Source organism: Mustela erminea, chromosome 3, assembly GCF_009829155.1.
Source record: "Mustela erminea isolate mMusErm1 chromosome 3, mMusErm1.Pri, whole genome shotgun sequence".
NCBI classification, from domain to species: domain Eukaryota; kingdom Metazoa; phylum Chordata; class Mammalia; order Carnivora; family Mustelidae; genus Mustela; species Mustela erminea.
The window spans coordinates 98,501,645-98,526,203 of NC_045616.1; the positions used below are offsets into that span (position 1 = coordinate 98,501,645).

The window sequence follows — 24,559 nt, forward strand, 5'->3', positions numbered from 1 at the left end:
TCCTCCATGTGTATTTTCACTTGAGCATCCTTCAACAGGTGACTTTGGGGGGTGGGGGAGGAAGGGAGCTTACCAGCCAGCCGGAAGGACAAGAGCATTCTCCAGTGACATGATGACAAACTCCTCCATTTTGGCAGGGGCATCTCTGCTCACACTGTGGACCATGCTTGCCAGGGGGACAAAGATCCTCACAGCTGAGGAATTGATGTGTGACAAAGGATATCGTTATTACCCAACCACAAGACCCTCAGGTTCACAGACTCAACAGCGCCCAGGGACCTGAAACAGACAAGCTTCCTCGGCTCAAAATTCTTCATTTCATTAACATCAAAGCATTAATCACACTGGCTGGAAAGGTCTTTGAGGGGTGGTCTAGACCTTTCCTTTCTTTGGGGTTATTTTCTAATGAAACTATTCCTAATTTGAAGAGAATGCTTCCTATCTAAGAGCACCGAGGATGACTCTTCTCAGCCAAACACTCCTTGGTGACAGGAACGTTCCATGCAACTAGTCTAAAGCCGCTGTGTGATATTTGAGGTCTGCTGTTGTTTGTGGGTTTACTGCAACCTCAGAGGAGGCTGAAACCAGCCTCTGGATGTCCTCTGTGCACATCCCTTGCTTTGTACACATATTCTTCATAATCAATTTCCAGCATTCTCTTCTTGAGCCTCATCATTTTCTGTGTCCTTAACTCCCACCCTTTTCCTATGAATGAACCTTCTTCTCTAAGCCTTTAATTGCCTTGTTTGTGCTCTTATAAAACTGCTCCAAGTTTCCCAAAGCCCCATTCAATTGTGGCCTTGATAAAAACCCATAAAAGCAATATTAACAATTAAGTAGTTTGAGATGATCATTCATTCTTCTGAAAATGAGGGCTTTCTAGGCTAATGCAGTTTTTTCTTTAGCTCTACTTTATAGCTGTTAATACTGTTGGCAGGAAGTATTTACCTAATCAGCCACATTTTTTCAAGTTTTAATTCTGTGATTTACAAGTGTAATTTTCTCAATAAGGGAACAAGATTTTTTCTATTCTCTTTTCTTTCTTCCTTTTTTTTTGGCAAATTCTGCCTCTTATTCTGTTTACTGATACCAGCCAACTGAAGAAAGTCCCTCACACAAAATAAAATAGTGGAGGTTAAGAAGTTGCATCAATTGTATCCAGAAAAAATAAAACTATCTGTGTGCACGTATCCTACCAAGATCTGACATATTTCTTTTATGGTCAACGAGCAACGTATGTATCCACAGGCATTAAATAACCCAGTTAACCTTTTATCGTGGATTGTCTCAAACATCTTCCCCTTTTTCTCTTTTCTATGGCACTGAACCCAGCCAGCCTTATCCAGCAATACAACATGGACCATTAATAATAAATGCAATTGTGGGGGATTAAAGCAGAACCTCAAATCTGTCCCAACCCCCTCCCACCACCAATATCACCACTCAACGTAAAGCCTGGTCCTCTCTATCTCTGCCTGGCCAAAAGGAAAAACATGGAAGCTGGCCATCAGACTCCAGCTAGAGTCTGAAGTTCAAGGAACATCTCAGGGCTGTCACTGTTGATCTCCCCGCTCTGTGCCCAGAGCCCCGCCCTTTCAGTGACTTCAGGCAGCAACAGAAACAGGAGCCCAGGAATAGGGAGGGGGAAGCAGCATGAATGGAGAAGGTGAGCAGACTGTGCCCCGCTGCTCTGCGGCATGTCACTTACAAGGCTCCAGTGTACCCGGGTGGGCAGCGGCATTCCCCTGTGACGTGGTCGCAGGTGGCGCCATTCTGACACTGGCATCTCTGGTGACAGTCATTACCATAGGTGCCCTGCTCACAGCGGTCCTCGCAACGCCAGCCCCGGAAACCTGCTGCGCAGTGGCAAGCCCCTGTGATGGGGTTGCACAGAGCCCCGTTTTTGCACTGGCACCGGCTGCTGCAGTGGGGCCCCCAGTGATCACCATCACAGGCTGCAGGGGGAGAAAGGAAAGAGGGCATCAGAGGACGAATGGGGGCAATGGCAAGCTCTTCAAAACCAGCTTTCCTCTGCTCTTGATGAGAATGGCTTGGTGATCCCTTCATCGCCTGTCCATAGCTGGACAGCAGGACCCTGGCACCAGCCCAGGGTAAGGCCTCTTAAATGTGTTCAGCACTAAATGGGCCACTTCTAGTTACTACATTGCTGAAGCAGGGCTACGATTTCCAGCTTCATGCCTTTGCTTAGCCTGTTTCCAGCACCTGGAGTGTTGAGTCTGATGTGGTGATGGGAGGATAAGCATAGAAGGAGAGGAGGCCGGCTCCCCAGATGGGAAGGCGCAGCTCAGGCAAGGGCTTGAATGCACAGGAAGGAGTTGGAGTGCATCTTGTGAATAAGGAGTTGGTCATAAGGGATTTTAAGCAAGGAGAGACAATGTAGGTTTGCATCCTAGTAAGGTAAGTGGGCTATAGTCTGGGGAAGGGGCAGGAAGGAGCTCACAACAAAAGGCAGGGAGAAGGGCAGGAAAAATACAGCAGATCAGGACGTAAATGAGATTCAGGGACCTGACCTTGGGCAGTGGCGGTGAAGACCAAGAGGGGTCCTGCAGGCTGACCTACTGGGAAGCAGACTGACCCCACTATACGTCTAGGCCAGAGCAATCCAAAGGAAAACTGCTGATCTGCTTTCAAGCTATCAGTCAAAAGATGCATGGATTGGGAGGTAATCAGAAAAAAATGGAGAGTAATGGATTTGAACACTGAAATTCACTGACTTGCTTAAAAAAATAAAACAAACACTTAGGACAGCAAAGAAAAATGACAATAAGCATGATTTCAGAGTTGTGAGATCAAGCCCTGTGTGGAGTTTGGCACTTCCTCTCCCTCTCCCTCCCCCCTTCCCCCCCCCAATCCTCCCTGTCCACCCACTCACACATGCAGGAACTCAAGCACACTCTCTCTTTCTTTCCAAAGGAGAGGAAAAGTGGCTGCAATTCACAATGAGCGGGAAGAGGAGAGCGGGAAAGGAAAAATCCTCGATCCCAAACATCCTAAAAATTATAAGGGGTGATGATAAGCCAAAACCAACTCTTAATATTCATTGCCTAGCCAGCTGCCTATTTATTTATTAATTAGATGCTATAAAAATCACTAGGGAAGATGCGCTCTGCCTGGAGCACTTAGGATAAACTGCTTTTATGATTTAAAAAACAGTTTCATATCATAAAAATTTTGTAACCTCAACAGATCTAGAATGAACTATTGGGAAAAAAAAAAAAAGAGAGAGAGAGAGAGAGAGAGAGAGAGAAATAAAACCAGGCACACCGGAAAGAACTTATTAGACATGCAGGATTCATCTTCCAACAGTAGAACCTACCTTCCATTTCATAATACCAAAAGGTTTAAATGAATAATTTTGTTCTTAATCAGTACGGTTTTGTTCTCATTAGTACTTCAATAAACATACTCTAACACAATTAAAAACAATGAGAGGATCAGGGAACCTAAGTCAGATCAAGAAAGCAATTACCTGAGAACTCACAATCTTCTTTCACAGAATAAGATTAGGTAGTAGTTTAAGATTTAAACCTAATTGTTATTCATATAGTTGCTTCTTTATTGCCTATGAATAGGGTCAAAGAATTGTTTTTCAATTACAACTCTTTCAGTCTAGGATCTGTTCTTTACCAAAAAAAAAAAAAAAAAAAAAAAAAAAAAAAAAAAAAAAAATTACACTGTATGTTCTTTAAGTGCCCTCAGATATCCTGGGTAGAGAAGAATTTCTCCTGTTTTTAAGGGACACCCAAGTAAGTTAGAGAGTCCTTCGTAACTTGTTCCCTTATTCATCAGTCCTAAGAGTAAGGAAATCTTCATTCCATGTAAGCCAAATCTGTTACTGTGGAATCTGACCCTTTTTCGTTCTGTCTTCCTCATGGTCTATCGGACATGGTTCATCACTGTTGTCTGTACTAGAAATGATCTTATTCCTAAAATGTGAATGCATCCTTGACCCTGCTCTTTGCAGGCTAACTACTCCCTCAATAATTTTTACTTAATTTTTTTAAAAGTCTGTTCAATTTCACTCCTTTTCTTTGCTCAACCCTCCCTAAAGTTTTCATATTTCTCTTAACTTCTGGGAACCTCAGATATTAAATTAAATATTCATTTTTTTTCTTATCGTATCATGGCAGATTAATACAATCTTAGTGAATAAAACTACCTTGATAAGGACATCCAAATTGTGTCAGAAGCATTTAGAAAGCAACAACCATGATGGCATAGAGTTCTTTTTCCCCACAGTGACACTGGGATAAGGGTGGGCTGGAGCACATACATTTTATAGAATATGTTTTACAACATCAGAAGAGTGGTGGGAAGAAGTCAAGGTACTGAGGGGACAGAACTGGTGTCTCTTCCTTGTGCCACATTTCCACATCCCATTCAACAATTTCTCTCCCAGAGGAGCAGTCAGGCAGAGACCACTTCTATTTTCTTGGGGTTAGATAAATGCAAACGACAAAAAAACAAAAACCCTTAAGACACCTCCTCATGACAGAAACAAGTTCATAGCAGAAAATGATAACTCTCAGCATCAAAGAAAGCATTTCAGGCTTTTAAGGATATATTATCATGCCGACATGGTTAATTTCCTGGCTCTATCTAAGCACTATGGCATGCTTTGAAGTGACAGCTTCTCGCCTTGTGGCTGTGTTTCTCTAACAGGCCACTGATACATGGGCCTCACAGTGTGAACACTGGGCATCAACATAAGCTGTGCTGAGGGAAAAATCCACATACAAAAGTTTACAGACAAATAAGCAGGAAGTAGAACAAGTCAGACACGGAAGCCTGGCTTGAATTTAGGCATCACTGGGACTTCCTTTTCTTTCTTTGTGTGTCATATTTAACTATTGCTACACATCCATTTTTGCAGCTTATGACACAAAAGCCTGATTACTCCAAACACTAGAATATGTTGACTGTCTAGACTAGAGGCAGAATTTGTTCCTTTTGAATGCCAAGGTTGACCAGTTATCCCGAATTCATGCACTGTATTTGGAAAGACAGTTCAGAGACTCTGAGGTCAAATCAGTTCACATTTTTTACTTACTACCTTGATCTAATCTCAAGAGCCAAGTGGTTCACTCCCGAAGAAAAAGTGACTGGGTTGGTTATTCTCACTGACAACTTAAAAAAAAAAAAAGTAGTTAATATTAACATGGCAATAAATGGGATATTCTAATAGGAAAAGGTATATGAACAAACTCTTGTTTTAGAACAAACTGAAAAGAACCCTAATACTCAAAAGGGACTAGTTTTCAGCTTCTGGTTTCATCTCTTGTTGAGTTGTGCTAACAGCTAGAAGTGCGCTCTAGACAGAGTGTACCCAGATTCATATAGCTGTTTCAGAGGGTAGCTTAATGAGGGTCTCAGGCAGCACAGATAGCATACTCTAATACGCTCTCACAATAAGATAGAAATTAAAGGAAGCTTAAACTACTGTGGTCAGAAGTACAGGGTCCATGTTAAAACCCTCAGTGACAACTAGAGGAGCACTGGGTCCTTGCAAGACAATGGGCTCACCCTACAACTTCCAGTGACACCTGTAACCACAGTTTACATCTTCAGGCTGAGTACTGAAATTCACTCTGTTTATATCTCTCAAGGGCCCACCATGTGCCAGCCATGATACTAGGCTTAGAGTTCAAAAGAGAATGGTAGAATGCCTGCTTCTAGAAGCTTACAGGTTATCAGCAGAGGCCTTAAGTTCTTAGACAATAAAATACCCTGTGATAAGCCATAGAGTAGGAATATGGATGAGGTACAAGAGAAAACACAGGGATGACCCCTAACCAGTGTTGTTGAACTGTGAAAGGCTCTCCAACTAAAATGATGTCCAGGCTGAGACTTAAAGGCAGAGTGCGCCCTACTTAAGTAAAGGATGGAGGATTTGAACATAGGAAGAGGGGCAGTAGAAAGGGAGGAAGCTGCAGGAGGTCCTATATTCAGAGAGAATGATACATACAACAGTCACAAGGCTTTGAAATGGCAAATGCCCTTGAACGCCTTCTACTGCATCATGGCCACTATCATCTTCCCGTGTACAACAAAAGTAGAAAGTATAGAAATAAGCAGACACGGAGAGATACCCTCTCTTTTCATTGGCCCTCACCAGTCTTCCAAGGTTAGCCCAGAAACCTCTGTCCTTCAGGTACATTTTTTTCAGACCCAATCTGAGATGCTCTCTGAAAAAGACATTGGTATATATTTTCCATGAAACTCATCTTGCACTCAGATCACAATTTTTATATATGTTTGCCCTGTTCCCTAGCAAACTTGAATTTCACAGGTGTTAAGACACACTGACAGCTTTTCTTGATCTCAGTCATTGTCAACAGAAGCCCTTCACCCTGCCACATCATGGGAGCCACCCAGTTGACTCTGATGGTTAGAAGCATTCTGATTTCAGGGATATTAAACTAGGAAAAAACTGTGCAGCCTCAGTCAGGAAGTAAGGTGCCAACAAGGATGAGCCTGATATTTACTGGGATGGTGATAACCTCTCTCTTTTCATGAAAACTAGCACTCACATGCACATCTATGGGAGAGCAAGATTACCACCTTTGTTCTAGACCTTAATCTAGAATAATGTATCAAAAGCTCTTCAGTCATAAATTCCTCTTCAGAGACTTTTTCAACACAAATAAACATATGGGTGTAAACATAGTAACAATTCACAATAGTTCACTCATTAAAAATATTTACAATGTGCGCACAGATACCTATATAAGCATGGAGACAGATGAACCCTCGCAATGGCCCTGTGAATAGGTACTAATGTAATCCCTATTTTACGGATGAAGAAATGGAGATCCAGGTGACTTTTGTTCACCTGGTACATGGGCAGTAAACAGTGAAGTCAGACCTCCTGTCTTCAGTCTCTTTATTAAACCACTATATTTTACTCCTTCTAAAACTATCATGATGTTTAATCGCAGTACTGTTTATAGTAATAAAACTGACAAAATCTAATTTCTAGTAATAGAAAACAGGTAAAAAGGAATTGGTATAATCACATAATGAATATGACGCATCAACTAAAAGTGATATTAGAGAAGAATATTTAATGTACTTAAAAGACATTAGCAATATCTTAATTGCAAAAAGTAAATTAAAAATGATAGGCACCATATGATCCAATTTTAGCGATATATTAGAATGAAATTTTAGATATATTAGATATATCTATCTAATATATAGATATATTAGAATGAAATATTAGAATGAAAATCAGATGAAATTGCTATTAATTTAGGTTAAAAAAGGCCACATATCAGCAATTTCATAAGGCTGAACCTAATACCTGGGAAGGAGGGGAGTAGAAAGAGAGCATGACAAAGACAGAAAGAGAGGCAGACAGACAGATACTAAAAGGCTCGATGGTCAAATGGTACTCTGGGTCTTAAGAATATGCTCGGTTTTTCTATTGCTCATTTAGATTAACCAGATTTTCTAAATTTTTTTGCAATCGTTGGATATTCTTTTGGCAGTAAGAGAAGAGTATGCAGAAAAATGGCTTTTTTTAAAAAAAAATGGCTTTTTAAAGGGTTTGACCCACTGAGCATTTCTATTGTGCCAGCTTCTATGCTTCATGCTTTATCGCCTCTTTCTAGTCATCACAGCAATTACAACAAGGTTTGTATCATTATCACATTCAGCACACAGAGGATATTTGGGATGAGACCTTGTGGGTAAAATGTCCTCAAACACCTGCCTGGCAAGTGGTGGCATCAGTATTAAAAAATCCAGGACTTTCTGTGAACAGAAGTCCAAGCATTTTTCATGCAGCCATGCGGCTCCTAAAGGAGTGAAATTACACATTTTGGTTAAATGGAATGTCCCACAATTTCATCAAATATGATTCTTTGAAGCAGAGCAGCAAATGTTAAGACCTTTCACTGAACAAGCCTATGGTGTCAGCCGATAGGGGCACTGAAAATAGGAAATTAACTCAGTCGTGAGAACATAGGGCATTTCTTGAAGAGAGAATAAAATTAAGGAGATATCAGATCTGAAGAGCTTCTTTGAGTTGATAATGACTCTATGCAAACAAAAAAGCCAATAAAATCACTGTGAAAACAGTGATGATATCACTCGCTTTAGGAGCACACCGGACTGAACACACCGGACTGAACACTAGACCCACATGGACATGGCCAGAGTTAAGGTCTGTTTGGTGAACGAATGAAGATGATCATGAATATGGAGCACTATGACTTTCACAGGCAAACAAATCTGTTAAACCGTCTTAATACTTCTGGGAACATTCTTCCCCCCCTGGCCCACTTCAAACCTTCAGTCCAATTTCCTGTCCAAAGGATGGGAAGAGAGTGAAGGGGTTGTAAGATACATCAAGCTGCAAACATGTGTCAGCATTATGCAGCTATTTTCTTCAAATATCACAATAACTCAATGAATAACTCATTCCAACATTTCATGTGCAAAATGGACTCAGTTGGTAAATTGCTAAGTCACTTACCATGCAAGTAGCGAACACAAGTGAATCACCCAAACCTGTCAATGGCTCTGAAGCTGTGATCTTGCCCCCATGCCACATGCACTGTCCCAAGCAAGTGATGGTCATCAATTACAAAATCTGGTATCATTCAGTGCACATTCACTGCATCCCCTGATTTTCAAAGGAGAACATTCTAAGACAAAAGTCTCACAGATGTTTGAAGGATAATTTTTTTTTTTTTTTGCCTAAAAGTGGTATTTCTCAGGCTTTAAAGTATCAACAGCAGCACCATCAGAATGGTTTTGATACGGAATGTCTCCACATGTCCATAGGCGCACAAGTGCTGACAAAAGGCACTGGAACTTTCTTTGAACAAATGGCAGACAGTTTAGTAAATCTCATGTCTTTGTGTAGAGGAAGAATAAGAAAAGAAGCACAATGAGAGATAAACATAAATGCCAAATTGAGAGATGCTCTGGAGGAAATAACAAGGGCACATTAATATATTGCCTCAGCTCCTCAACAAGAACAACAACAACAAAAAGGAAAGGATGAAGTCATTTTTCTCTTAGATTAAGGAGTAACGCTTACCATCAAGTTCACCTTGTTACAAAAGTCATCAATCACTGGCAGGCTCAAGGAAGGGTATAATCACCTAGCATCAGACAGACCTGGACCCTAGCAGACCACTGTCAACTTCATAGCCATAGAACCTTCAGCAAGTCCTCAACCTCGGTTACACTTAATTTTCTCTTTGCCACATGGGAATGATAAAACACACTAATCGCACAAAAAGTACTTATTGGTATGTGTGACACAGCATAGACCTTGTGTATTAGAAATTTTATTCCATGATTGGCACAGTGGAACATCCCACCCTAAGAAAAAAGAACACCCTAGAAAAACATCCTCCAACTGTACATAAAGCAAGACTAACAGGTCTGTTACTGGTTCATAGTATTTGTTTGTCTTGCATGAATCATTCATGACAAAAAGGACAACTTAGGTCTCACAATGTGAATTTCAAAAACAAATTGACCACTAACTCTACAAAGTGAAAAACAAGCTCTGGTATCATCCCTTTCAACCGTTTCCCTAAAGCCGACTGGAAAAAGCTCAGCCCCACTGTGAAACCCAGTTGTTACGTGACATCCTATTCTTAACTGCCAACCAAGAACTGGATTTAGAAATTTCCCCCACTTGCAGATGATCAGTGTATCCAGAGGAGTGGCCTGTACGTAGAGCCCAGAAATGTAAAAAGAGAAATTGAGAAAGAACACATGAACTCCTTAGTAATCCTCCCCTTAGCATGAAGAAAGAAGTGGTCACAAATAAAATCTGGACGATCTTGCCATATTAGGAGGCACCCATCCCACTTACTTGATTTTGCCTCAGCTTATCTATGCCCACTGAGACAACAGAAGCAGCGTTCAAACGCACTTTGAACTTTAAGACACTTTTCTGAAGCAACTGGCTTTAAATTACTGAGAACCACAAAAGTGGCCAATTCTGTAGAACTTGCATTAGGTCTATAGAAATACTAGATGAAATGAGAAGTCTGTGTTTGGTTGTCATTTTATTTTGGTTTTGTTGGTCTTGGTGTAATACCTCCAGCATCTAAGGAGTCAAACTGTGGAACAATAAGGGGTTCGAGAAACTTGTGGATACACCTCTACCAAACACTGACAGCCGGATGATATTGAATCTTGGAGCCCAGCTTTATCAGAGGGAAAGTGATGTCAGCTTATAATACATAACTACCCTCACCAGAGTTGCTGTTTGAAGTAAGACTCTTTAAGCGTTCTTAACATTTAAATGTCAAGCACCTGTTAGGATACAGCAGTCAGCCACACTGACTTGAAAATATATTTTTATGTGTCATTTTGCTGTGACGTTCTCAAGTGACTTTAAACTTAGGAAAATTTGGGACCACAGAAGAAATTAATAGGGAGGAAAATTCAACCCTTCATATTCTAATATACAGACAAAGCACAAGGAAGTCACTTTCATGAAAATCTCTCTACACAACAAGTATCTTTCGGAAGGGACCAAAATAATCTTCCACAGTCTCAAAGCACAGAAAAACATGGTCCTTCTTGAAATATACACCCTTTCTTCCTAAGCTTCGGTGCCCCTCAGGGCCTTTTATCTCCCTGTGATTTCATTCCTTGTGCTTCAGGCTAACAAGGCGGTGGTGTGTCATTCCCTTTGTTAATATAGAAGAAAAGATCCTCATTCAAAACATCAAGTGCTTCAAAAATAAAACAACTTTGTAAAGCTTCTCCATCCATGAAGAAGAACAATAAAAATGTATTTTCCAGATCCTCTGAAGGCACTAAAACCCCATGTCCTTCACATGTCAAAAACCCCACTGGAGAGCTGACAGAGTGCCAACAGTCACTGTGGACAGCCACCCAGTGCTGTTGATATTAATATTACTCAGTGGCTGAGAGAAAACCTTTACTCTTCTTTTTAAAAAATGTTTGTTAAATGAATTTTCAAAGCATGAAATGTCATTTTAGAGCTTCAGCGTATGCTTATCTCAAATGATGAAGCAGAAAAAAGGGCGTGAAATGTTTATTCTTTAACGTGTCTAAATATAAATATTGATGGCTCTCAATGAGAGCCTGTTGATGACCCTATTCACAGTGCAGGAAAGTCTCAGGGATATACATGGTAGGCTGGGATTAAGTAAAGCATTTGGGGGGATTACATTTATTCAATGAAGTCAAAAGAATAATAAGACCCAGGAGCCTTTGTGGGGTGTGTTGCTTTATCAAGTCTTGTCATGTTTTTATTCTTTTGCTCACGTATTTTTTCATTAAAAATGTGTGAAGCCTCTTCTATGGCTACTAAGTTCAGTTTGTTGAGCACATGCTACTTGCTCCTGCCTGACATGGTCTACAGCCAGATTTCTTTGTCTCCCAGGAGAGACTGGTCCATGGTGTGACTTATCACAGAGCACTGTGTTAGGTGTTGCAGTACCCAGGATGCTCAAGGAGCACAGAGGGTCTGTGTTATGTGCACTGTGCCTCTGGGCAGAGGAGAAAAGGGATGGGGAGAAGGCTTCCAGGCAAGGTGGCTTCAGGTAAGCACCACAGGCTAATTACTCGGGATCACCACTGTGTATCTAATTATCTTCATTATGGATGTGGGAGATCAAAGGGTGGTAGCTTAAATGTTTGCTTAAAATCCCACAGTAAGGGGCATCTGGGTGGCTCAGTGGGTTAAGCCTCTGCCTTCAGCTCAGGTCATGATCTCAGGGTCCTGGGATCAAGCCCTACATCGGGATCTCTGCTAGGCAGAGAGCCTGCTTGTCCCTCTCTCTCTGCCTGCCTCTCTGCCTACTTGTGATCACTTCTCTCTTTGTCAAATAAATAAATAAAACCTTAAAAAAAAAATCCCACAGTAGGGAAACTAGGCACCCAAATCCTCAGTGCTACCTGGATGGTCTCAAAAATTGAATACATATTTCTAGAAAAGAAAATATTTTGATTATAGGAGATGACATGTAATACTATAACAAAGGATCATGACACACAACCTAGAATTAATGTGTTGTGAACATGTCCTCACCTTTGCTTTATCATTTGATGCAGGAAATAAAGCATGACAGATAAAGTCCTCTTTATCTTCTTGTGTCTGGTTCCCAGCTCTTTCCCTTATTCCATAACCCTGATCATGATTTTAATGTGCGTCCATCTAGCCTCTGTGTATCCAGAAATAGTACATTGTATCATTTTATGTATTCATTAGTTCAACATAAAATCTATATAACACTGTACCTCTTGCTTTTTCCACCCAGTATTATGATATTGAGATCTATTAATGTTACTACATCTGCTAATACAGAGGAGTACTATGTATCAATTTATAGCAAGGAATGGCTACACAGAATTCCTCTATATTAATAGCCTCTAATAAATTTATCTTTTCCTTTAACCGCAGCCATTTGCGGTTGTTGCCAAATGTCCACAGTTACAAAGATGCAAAGAATATATCCCCCAGTACCTAAAATCAAAGGTATCTGCAAGGTACGTGAAACAAATTATAAAGAAGTAGAAGAAAAATTACTGGACGATATGGTGTACGCAATTTAAAATTTTATTCTAGAGACAAATTGCTCTGAAGTTATTCTGCCAATTTACCCTCATGAGAGCAGTGTATGGAATCTTGCTTTCACATCCTTGCCAACACATGGTATTGTCAGACGTCTTAACTTTGTCAATGTGATTGCAAATAATGACATCTTGCTCATTTAGGATGCATGTCACTGATATTACAAAGAGAATCATATTCTCATATGCTTATCAGCCAATCAGGTTTCCCTGCCTTTAAATTATTTTACTACACCCTTTGCATAATCTAAAGTTGAAGGGCTTTTTTTTTCTTATTGATTTGTGGAAATTCTTTACAAATTCTATATACTAATCATTTGTTTCCTATATTGCAAAAATCTTTTCCCATTCTTGCTTCTCTTTTAACTTTTACTTACAATATCTTCTGTCTTGAAGTTTTAAACTTTAATGTAGTCTAATTATTTTAAGCACTAATTTGTAAAATGGATAAATCTGATTTTCACAATACTAATTTTATAACATAAGGTTCTTTTTTTCTTTTTTCTTTAAGTGGCTGCTTTTCTTTAACATATCAACAAAACTTCACAGTTATATACCAAGATCCAGGTCATATCAGTTCCATTAAAAATTTTTAAACTTTGGCAGTTACTTCCACTAGTTTTGTGTAACAGTAGTGAGTTGAAACATTAAGTATTCATGGAATTTTAAGATGATCCCATCATTTATGGTTCAAGAGCTAGGCGCTTGCAACCTCTTCTATTCACTCTATTTGAATAGTCTTACTCATTTTATTACTTTCTATAATTTTTTAGTTTTATACATGGCAAACATGACTAATTTGCTCCAGTATACAGGTACAAATGTTTGAACTTTTAAAAATCAATGAGGTTGTTAGGATCCTTCAAGAGGCTCAGTTGGTTAAGTGTCTGACTTCAGCTCAGGTCATGATCTCAGGGCCCTGGGATCTCAGGCTCCCTGCTCAGCGGGGAATCTGCTTCTCCCTCTGCCCTTCCCCGCAGCTCATCCTCACCCCCTCTCTCTTAAATAAATAAAACCTTTGAAAAAAGAAAAAAAAAACAATAAAAATCACTAAGGTTGTCAATGAATTAAGAGATTGTTTGACCAAAGAAGGAAAAACACTAACTAGCCCTTTTTCTTATATGCCCTGAAGAGACTTTCAAGTGTCTTAAAAAAAACTCTCTGATACAATCACAAACATAAGTCAGATATAATCATAAAAGATACCAGACTATATAATCTATCACAGCACTTAATGTCATCCAATTAACATATGATGAAATGGATGTAGCTCTACTAAAATTGGGTATTAACTTACCTGATTTTACAGGTCAGATAACAACTGAGGCTCCAAGACCACCTAATACATATCATTATTTCACTCTAAGCAGAAGAGCCAGGAAACACATTTTTACTCTCGGAAAATGGTTGCTGTGGAGCTCGGGTCATGATCCCAGAGTCCTGGGATCAAGTCCCACATCGAACTCCTTGCTCAGCTGGGAGCCTGCTTCTCCTTCCGCCCCTCCCCCTACCTGTGCTCTCTCTTTCTCTTTCTGACAAATAAGTATAAAAAAAAAAAGAAAGAAAGAAAGAAAGAAAGGAAGGAAGGAAGGAAGGAAGGAAGGAAGGAAGGAAGGAAGAAAGAAAGAAAGAAAGAAAGAAAGAAAGAAAGAAAGAAAGAAAGAAAGAAAGGAAAATGGTTGCTATGTGATTTGGAATAATTTGTAGTCTGAATTTCTTTGCCTAATTTCTTACTGCTCATACTCCATTTTGATTCAAGTTTAACAGCTAAGTTCTACATTGTCATATGAAATTTCCACCTTGAGAATCAATATGTGGAAGTTTGGATGGCAGAACCATTAAGCATTCCCCATTCAAATGAAGGTTGACTTTCAAACAACTTTCCTAGACTGACATGGGGCCACCATGTCAGAAGCCTCACCCCTCTATAAGTAATAACCTTGAAGTTCATTCTATAACTTTCCCTCTCTTGAGGGTAAGGAGCTCCCACATCCACATTTCCTCATAGTTCATGGAAAACCCTATCTAGCATTTCTCACCTGGCTTCTAAAAATTTCACTGCAGCTGCCCATTTATGGATGAAGAATCTTGTGCCTAGTCACCAAAGAGGAATGGGCCCCCAGTACAAATAGGCAAGGTCAATCCAGGAGCCACATGAAACCGAGCTACCTCAAGGCCACTGAAGGGAAGACTTTAGGTCATACCCTTTCTCTAGAAGATCTATGACTACTTCCTTAACTTCTCTGGACACTTTGCTTCTGCATTTGTGCACATACTTCCAACCCCTCTGTTGAACTTAAAGCTCCTTGAACAAAGAGACAGAGCCTTTTTTATCTCTCATGTCTTGTTTTTATATCCATGACTATTCCTGAAATATTGATGCCTTTGTTCTTCCCTTCCACAAATATGTATTGAGCATGATGGTGTGCCTAGCACTGTGTTGGATGTTAAGTGATAAATTAGCTAAATAGCAGTGGAAAAAAAAAAAAATACAAAATTTTAGGAGGCTGGCATCCTAGAAGGAAAGACAGAGAAAAAGCAAAAGAAAAAAAATATTTTCAGAAAGTGCCATAAAGAAGTTAAAAAGGAAATATAATCCAGAATAATGGAGAATCACCTTTATATATATATATATATATAAAGGTTGGAGCAAGCTTCTCCTGGTGGTGGTGGTTAGGCCAAGACCTGAGTGACCCAGAGAAGCCAACCATGTCAAAATCTAGGGAGGAGAGTATTCCAGGCTGCAAAAAGTTCAAGTGTAAAGACAGAAAAGAATCAACATGTCCCATGAGAGGAAGGCAGAAGTCAGGCAGTATGATGACCAGAAGGGGAGTGGGATGACAAGGGATTGGAGAGATAGACTGGCACAGTCCAAAAGGGCTTTGGAGATTATTCTATCATGGGAAATATGGGGAGTTCAGAAAATGGAGCAGTATTTGCAGTTTTCCAAGGTCACTCTGGTCTCACTGCAGAGAACGGATCCCAGTGGGGCCCAGTTAGATGTAGCAGTGAGGAGACGCTTGTGATCACCAAGCAAAAGCAAGTAGTGATGTGGCTTGGAGAGGGAACAGCAGAGATGGTGAGAAAAGCTCAGATTTTATTCAATTTTGAGGTTGAACCAAGATCTTCTGATAAACAGATGCAGGTAGATATTATACACAGTGAAAAAAGGAAAAGGAAACGCAGACAAATGAATAAATGATGTAGAATGGAGTTAATGACGTGATAGCCCAGCCTGGGGTTTACAGCCGCTGCATGAGAACTGACTAGCGTGTCAGTCAGAAATGTCAATAGTGTTCTCATTATGCTGCAAGCAACATAAACCAGACATGAATTCATCTGGGAAGGACATCCAGGGTCGGAGGTTGGGAATAATGCAGAAAACTACACCAGGGCTCTGTCTGGGGAGCCTCCTGCCAAGCAACCGTGGATAGAGAGAGGCTTCTGCTAAAGAGGGGGGTGGCCCCCAGGACTAAACAAGATGTCCACAATGAGCCTTCCCATCCACTGTCTGATCCAAACACTGCACTGATTTGAAGAGGTCTTCGGTAAGCTGTGTTTGTCACACAAGGAATTGCAAGGGAGCACCATTTCCTGAGCCAGGTGTGGGGCTGAGCACATCACAGGTATGGTGCCAGTCAGTCCTCATGAGCATATGAAGTTAGATACTCTTAACTTTATAGAGACCTGAGGACCATGAGACTCAGAAACAGCACAGAATGGACTGCAGCAATTCAGTTCCAAGGGGGGGTTGGAGGAAGCAGGTGGAGGAGGTTCTCTGGCCCTCCAGAGAGAAACCAAGAACAGCCCGGATTTCAGACTCTTTTGGAAAGGCAACATCAGCAGCTTGTGTTTGCGACCTCTATCAAGATATTTGGACAGTCCATCAGTGAAATTGCCTTCAGGCGGTTGTGATGAACCATTCCCTGCCCAGTTCTTCCCACCTATCATCAATGCCTTGGCCCCCTCCTCCGTCCCCCCGCCAGGGACCCCGAATGATTTTACTCTTATTCTTGCTGCTTCATCAACCTGATCTCGCAAGTAATTCTGACAGCACGATGGGTATGTTAATGACTCTCTGTGAGCATTGGGTTCTGAGTGTCTTCTCTTGCCAGACACCATCGATCCAACTATTGTGTCCAGTCCATAGAGCTTTACAGCAGAACTTGCCGGGGAATAAGTCAGCTTTTTGTGTCTTATGATTTTTGGCTTGTAATATCCTTCAAATGGATTCCCCAATTGGAATATCCCGCAGGCCAAGTCTTATTACTTACCCTGTGCTGCACAGCATGCGTGCTTTATATAAAAGGTTATCAGTGTTCTTAATGCTGCACCTGAAAAGGTTTCAACTTGTCTTGCCTCCTAGGCATATTTTTACTACCTCCAAGTACATTTAGCCAGAAATGCTACTGGTGACTAAAGAAGCCCCAGTTTGGAATTTTTTAAACCAAAATTAATTTCCATGTTTGCCTCTACTTGCTATTAACGTCAAAAGCCTGCGGGACATGCTATTGAAAGCTATTTGCTGGCTGCTGGTTGATTTAGGGCTCCCTCTTGCATTCTGGAAGTGCCCTATAGCCCGAGGAGAAATATATTTCTTTATAGATGTTTAGAAAATCATCAACAGGATGATACAGGTTGAGAGAACAAATGTGTTACTGCTACTCATACAGAAGGTTTAAAGGGTTTCCAGCACAAAGCAAGGCCCAGTGATTACAGATATGTGACTACTAGAGCAAACCACACATAGACTCACAGCAAGGACAGGGATCGTGAATAGAATCTGCCCAACAGTCTGCATTGTACAAATGAGGAAATTAAAAACTACAAACGAGTCCATCCAAATGGATGCCATTTAAAATTCATCATCTCTGAGACAGTGCCCTCGATATCTCTCAGGATATGCATTCTAACATTTGTCGGGGGCTGTTAGCCCCTGCCTCCTGCTCTCATTCCCCTCAGAGCCCTAGACCCTGGTCACTTTCATCAAACCTCCCTTCCAGTTGCAGAAGTCACCATATCTTCATGGTTAAAATGACTGGCTATGAAGAGGATGCGAGTGTGTCTCCACCATTCAGTAGATGTCAAAACTCGGGCAAGTCATGTAATTGTTCTGCAGCTCTATTTCCTCATCAATAAAATCAGATCAAAAATTGCAATCATCTCACTGTCTGCTGTGAGTATTAAATGTAATGTCTATCAAACCCTTATAGGGAATCCAGGCACGTACTTAGAGCTCATTTAAGCAGAACTATTACTGTCATCGTCATCAACATGACCCAACTCCTGCTCCTCCTTGGTTCAGCACACTGTCTCTACTCCTGGGTTTACAAAGAAAAGAAAGGTCATCAGATACAAGCTCCCTCGAGCTCTCCTTGCCTTTGCCTACTAGCACCCTGATACTAGAACCTCTTGACATCCTGCCGGCCACTCTTTCCTCCTCCTGCTGTAACCAATTCTCATTCCCATACCCAGCTCCATTCTTGGCTTTCTCCATCCACCTCTTCTGCTGAGACTGTGCTCTTCCTCAGGATGAGACATTAGCACTTCTGTCTACCTGTCTCAAAGCTGTAAGCTCTGTGAGGCCCCCACTGCTCCACTCACGTTTCCTTATCGCCAGCATCTAGTACATTTCCTGGCACCCAATAATCACTCAATGAAAGTTCACACCATGAACATGTGAATGACCTTCACAGAACCATGCAATTCATTCAATCTAATTAAATGGAACAACTCTGCTCCAACCACACGCCAGCCACAATGGTGGCTAATGAGATTAATAACACACAGTGCTTGCCTTCTATGAGTGGTTTATCATCCCCTGAAGGAGGAAGAGGAATAGGGGATTGATGGAGGGACGGAGAGATTGATGGGGGAGAAAGAGAGACAGCAGGGAGGAGGAGGGGAGAGAGAGATGGAGGTAGACTAGATTAATGGCATATAGGCTAGGGTATGCATTAGGCTGCCAATAAAAGTAAAATACGAGTGTGTGTGTTTTTTTTTAAAATCATTTAATCAAATTTAAAAAGAAGCTATACGTCTGAGTTTAGTAAAATAAATCACGATTTCACTCCAGGGAACAAACTTTGTACAGTCTTCTGACACACCTGGTTTTTTTATACAGAGAATACACTGAGACCCAGGAAGACTGTATATCAAACACAGGATTCCTTCCTCCACAGACAAGGTAAACAGTCAGATCAAATCTCCATGGGAAGTCTTTGTAACCCTGTACACGTGAAAGTACCTGTTAACCCATTTTTCTCCCATGTATATTAAAAAACCCCAGAGAGATAGCTGTGTGTGACCATCATTGATTTATTACCATCTGCTTATTTTAGGCTCTTAATGTAAATAAAAAGAGTTACTCTTCTGGCTGGAGTGAGTGGTCCTGATTATCAGGCAGAAACTGGGCTATTACTACAAGACAGGAAAACAGAGAACTATGTCTGAAAGCCAAGAGACTCTGTGGGTTTCTAAGAAGTACTTCCATGGCCAGAAGTCAACAGTCAACAGACAACAAAGTTGCAGCAAGGTCTTCCACGGTGGTTCCAGTGCTAGCTCAAAAGACTGGTGCAGAGCAGGGAGCCTCTCTAGCCCCAGCTCCTGCCACACGAGTTTTCCAGCATCTGGCCATGGAGCATCACCATCTTGCATGGTGCCCAGCTCATTCCAGGCTCCCATGGCATGGGCAGCTTCCCAGCACCCAGCTTCTCCATCAACAGGAAAGCCAGCAGCACCCATCAGCCAGCAGCTTCCCCTGGCAACCTTCTGGGGCAGAGAGCTTCTGATCAGACACTCCTCCATGAAGAGCTTTCCCCAACACCTTATAGGGCAGAATTCTATCAAGTTCCAGAGGACAGATGTCCATCAGGTTCTCCTAGAGTAGTATTATGCAGCCTCTCGCTATTCAGTGAGCTGTGGTGTGCCTTCCCTAATGAATCATAGCCTTAGTAGAGATTCCTTTTGGGTATCCTATCTTAGCCCTGGAAGTAGTGGCTGCTCCTTAAATCTGCTCTTCCTGTGTCCTTTCAAGTGTTATGAATTCTACTAGCCAGTTCTCCATTACTCCAGTCCCCTGGTACAGTTAGTAATTGTTCATCAACTTTCCCTGTCCAAGTTACTGTGCATCCCAGGAGCAATGAGCAGACCTGGCAAGATTCTCCTTTCTAAATGCCATTCTCCAATGGATGTCTAAGGCTGAGGCAGAAAAACACACCATGGCCTTGAAGTATCCTATAGAACCAGTAAGGAAGGAAGTGCTCACTAAACAAAACAAATAAACAAAAAACAGACCAAAAAAGGATGGGGGCACATCACAAGGACACAGGGGTGACCTGAAATAACTCCCAATCTCCAAAGCAGAAACAATCTGAACAATAAAATCACATATATTGGCCTATAACTCAAAATTTCATATAAATATCTCTGAGTCCATACTGACACAAAGGTTGAATAAATGGGAGTAAGATGAATTTTCCTTACAGAAGAATTCCAAATAACATATGTAATAACATAACATATGTAAGGAATGTAATTCCTGCCCTTCACCCTTGAGGGTAGGCTAGATCTAGACTTGCTTCCAAAGCATAGACTAGGAAAAGGGAAAACAGTAACTTTTGTGGCGAAACATAGTGGTGTACACTATGCATCAGCTAACGATGAAGATTAACCAAGTGATGATATCATCAGTGATGTCACATGAACATTATGATACCTTGATACAATGTGAAGAGCAGAGTATTCCAGCTCAAAAGTATTATTTTCAAAACCCATAACCCTAGTCTAATTATGAGAAAAAACAATAGACAGAGATCAGGGCACATTCAACAGGATACTTGGCCAGCACTCCTCAAGATTGTCAAGATCAGGAAAAGCCAAAGATGGAAATTGTCATAGACCATAGGAGACTGGGCAAACATGACAATGAAATGCAACATGGTGCCCTGGATTGGATCCTGGAACAGATATGGGACATTAATGGAAAAAAACAATGAAATCCAAGGTCTGAAGTTTAATTATAGTAATGTACTAATGTCAGTTTCTCAATTTGACAAACTAATGATAAGGTGTTAACAAGGGGGAAACTGGATCCAGGTATAGGATAACTCTCTGCTATCTTTGCAACTTTTCTATAAATCTAAAATTGTTCCAAAATAAAAGGTTTGATTGAAGAAAATTTATTGTGGTTTCTCTCTCCTGATGGAATGACTGATGCAAGTACCTAGTCTGATTATCAAGGCAATCATTCTACGGACCTAACAAACAGCATTCAATGTCTTCATAACCATAATCAGAGAAGGAGGGAACAGAGAAAAGGAATCCTTGAAAATGAGGTCATTTTTTTTTTAAGATTTATTTTAGAGAGAAAGAGAGAGAGAGAGAGCCCATGTGCTTGCATGAGTGGGGGGAGGGGCAGAGAGACAGGAAGAGAGAATTTCAAGCAGACTCCCTGCTGAGCACAGAGTCCAATGGGGCTCCATACCAGGACCTGTGTTCAAATCAAGAATCAGATGCTTGACTGACTGAACCATCCAGGTGCCCCGAAATGAGGTCATTTAAACTGTGCTACCTAGTAGATTATTCAAGAATGCTTTTTGTTTCAAGAACTACTTGGCTTAGAGTAATTAAATGACACACCTTCTAATAAGTGGTATTAGAGGAACCACTGCAGACAAAGCCCAGGTAACCGTATCCAGTGCTCCAGCTCAGAAGAGCATTTGCTTAGGTGTTTGAACAAAGTGTCAGAAATGTTTTTCTCAGAGCATCTTGACAGACCTCAGTTATCAGCCTGTGTTTACTTACACTTTGGGTCATTACAGAGCCTAAAGTTGTAAAGAAGAGATTAGACGCTGCATCAGTATCGTATTCTAGGATGGAAAGAACATGTGTCTTCAGAATTCTAGAGGCTTCATTCAAAAATCAGTAAACTCTAAAAGCAAGAAACAAGTTATTTTCCAGAAAGCCCAAACTCCAAAAGAAAGCAATAGTTTGTTTTCTAGAAGTCCTGAATCAGTTCTGGACAGCCTGAAATTCATGTAGCATTTTGTTTTCTGCACATCAACACTCAGCAGTCTGATTTCTCAGCTGTAGGCGGCTGCGGGCTCCTTAGGACACGAACTCTGAACGTGGCTACAACCATTCTATCTCACAGCTTACGTGCCCTGGCATTAGGAACAAACCTCACTTCTCAAATGAAGAATACATCCACTCCTTCCATTCCTGCTAGTTTTTACAATAATGTTATTTTTCTTCAAAATGTGTAGGCACAACTGATTTTTAAGCTGGAAAAGTTAATGAAAGCGACATTGCATTTGAGGTCAGCCGGCCAGAAAAATGGCTATGAGCCAAATCCCACATCCCAAACATTTTGCCTCCACGGCCTGTGAACAAAATGCCCACTCTCCTCCTGATCTCCAGCAGAAGCAAAACAAAACCCCGCAAGACAGTTATCCATTGGAATTGGAAGTCTTTCAGGGGCAGAAAGACACACACACACACACACACACACTCCCTGTTTAAGACACAATAAAAAGGCTCTTTCACACAGAACGTTCTGTGCACAGGCAGCACAAGGACTACCCCTGGAGATGCTGGTTTTGGGACAGCCAAGAGATCACAAGCCTAAAACAAGCAGTTCTTAGAAGATACACAGTAATCTACCTGGTTCTAAATATAAGCAAGAAAAAATTCTTAAAGCCGGTTTATCTAGTTGGCTTGAAATCCTTTTGGACTAGTTGTGGAAAATTGTGCAGTAGAAATGGGGATGAATTTGTGTTGTCATGAGACCCTGCTGATTTCCTTTCTCTCAATGTCACATTTCATGCATTAAAATTCAGTTGCCCTCGGACTCCCTCTCACATTTTTCAAAGCAAAAAGCAGTACGAAGAAACAGGAAGTATCCACAATTACACACGCAGCAACAAGTTAGGCAGAAAACTAAAGTTTTAACTGTGAAATTCAGAAAAGCAACTGTATTACATGACATTCCACTGCTTAATCCTCTTAATAAAGAATATGAGGCTTTAAGTGCAAACTGTTTACAGTCCAAAATATTATGCTAGAATTATAATTATATACCATATATACACAAATTATATACCACATTACAATTTGATTTAGTATCAAAATGTTCATGAATTTTCAGTTATTACCAATATTTGTCCTCCATGTTTTCTGAGTATCATTATGTGCATCTCAGAATTCAGAGGGGAAATAAATATACTAAGCATTGACCCTATCAATTTTACTTCTGACTTAAAGCCAACAGGTGATACATTTTAATCACCAAGGAAGAATGCTAGATAAATCAACATATAAACATAGCAGTTAGGATGGAATAATTATGTAACCACAAAACTGCTTTACTGAACTAAAGAATCTCAAGTCTGGACCCTACTCTGGAAAACATATTCATATTTACAGATGTATCAGCATCAGATTATTAAAATCTCCTTCTTTCCAAGTACTTTTCTTTATCCTCAATTAACAACATATACTGTTATATCAGTATAACACATATACTGATTTAATAGAAACTGTATTCCTGAGCCGGACTGGGAACCCACACCATATTCTGTACAGGGAACAAGAGGGAAACCAGTGGTTCAGGATAATCGGCAGACAAGGGAGCCCATACAGCAACAACACGCCAAGACAGACAAGAGCAGGTGGAAACTTACCACTGGAGCAGTTGGTCCCACCCCAGCCAGGCTCACACTGACAGGTGTTTGGAGCAATGCAGCGACCATGGACACATTTATCAGCACAGTGGGCTGTCAGAGAGAAAATCAATCAAATAAGGAAAGTTGGCACAAGAAAAAAAAAAAAGAAAAGAAAAACCAACAACACAGCTGTTTCACATCTCAGTCTCAAGTATCACTTAAAAACAACATGCATGCTTGATAATTTCCTTCAATCCATTCCTTGGCCCTCTCCTAGTCTGCTGTGCGACCGAACAATTCCCTTCTTATTTTGAGATCACCAAAAAAATTCCTTCATTTCTACTATCTAATTCTACTTCATGCCAAATTAGGAAAGAAGTTTCAAGGAAAATGGCCTAGTCCACATTTTAAAAAAATTATCAATGATTACCCAGTATACCCTCCTCGTTTCAGGAGAAGCATACGAGGAGGTAGCAACAAACCCCAGAGCAGGATATGAAGACTTGAGAGGCAGAGTAAACAGAGGGGTCTTCCCCTCACTTGACACCTTCACTGGAAACAAGAGTCAAATTTCTCTGAGCACATGTCACTCACAACTATGACACAGCAGAACTAGACACACTTTTTCTATTCAAAAAATGTCACTGAGGTCTTTAGGAAGTAGTCAATCTCAACTTCTCTTTCATTAGTGAATATGTCGGGTGTGACCCACCCCAGGGAAGTCAGGTTTATCACTGCAAACGTGAGCGGATGGGTTGTCTGAGGATGTCTAAAGCAAAGGTCCAGAGCCCCACAGAAAGCAGCATCAAATACATACTGTGCTAAATGTTAGCACTGCCTTCAGTATTAGCACCACTCACTTTGAGGACACATTCTTTTAAGTACCCTGATATAAGAGTAATTGGGAGAGGCACAACGCATAGTTAGGAGTTCAGCTATTCCAAAATTTTATGTAAGGATGGGATAAGGTATCCTATGCTTCACAGATAAGTTTTACTAATGCATGTCTTATCACAAAAGTTAAACAGATTTACTGTCTACATGTGAAATACCAAAAAACAAAATAAACCTATCTCTGGTTCCATCGGCTCAATATTTCTGTTTACCTAGATCCTTTCAGAAAATCTTCCCTATATATTTCTCTCCTCAAGGAAAAAAAAGAATCACAATATTTTTCAATTTTCCTTTCCACTCAATGTAATGGTAAAAATCTTCCCCTGATGTTGAATATTCCTTTATGTGATACAGGCAGGGTTGTATGAATATAGTTTATATTGTATATATAATATATATATCAT

The 24,559-nt window shown here is 40.6% G+C and overlaps 1 protein-coding gene across 2 annotated transcripts in view; it reads right to left on the reverse strand.

Moving 5' to 3' along the window:
• The window catches only part of MEGF10 (multiple EGF like domains 10), a 164,425-nt gene that overhangs the window by 59,583 nt on the left and 80,283 nt on the right, over positions 1–24,559 (reverse strand). For both annotated transcript variants that reach the window (XM_032336849.1, XM_032336851.1), the window contains exons 5-7: positions 23,280–23,372; positions 1,709–1,955; positions 74–194 (exon numbers count right to left, since the gene is read on the reverse strand). In XM_032336849.1, the coding sequence (XP_032192740.1) occupies positions 74–194; positions 1,709–1,955; positions 23,280–23,372 (461 nt within the window). The remainder of the gene's footprint in view (positions 1–73; positions 195–1,708; positions 1,956–23,279; positions 23,373–24,559) is intronic.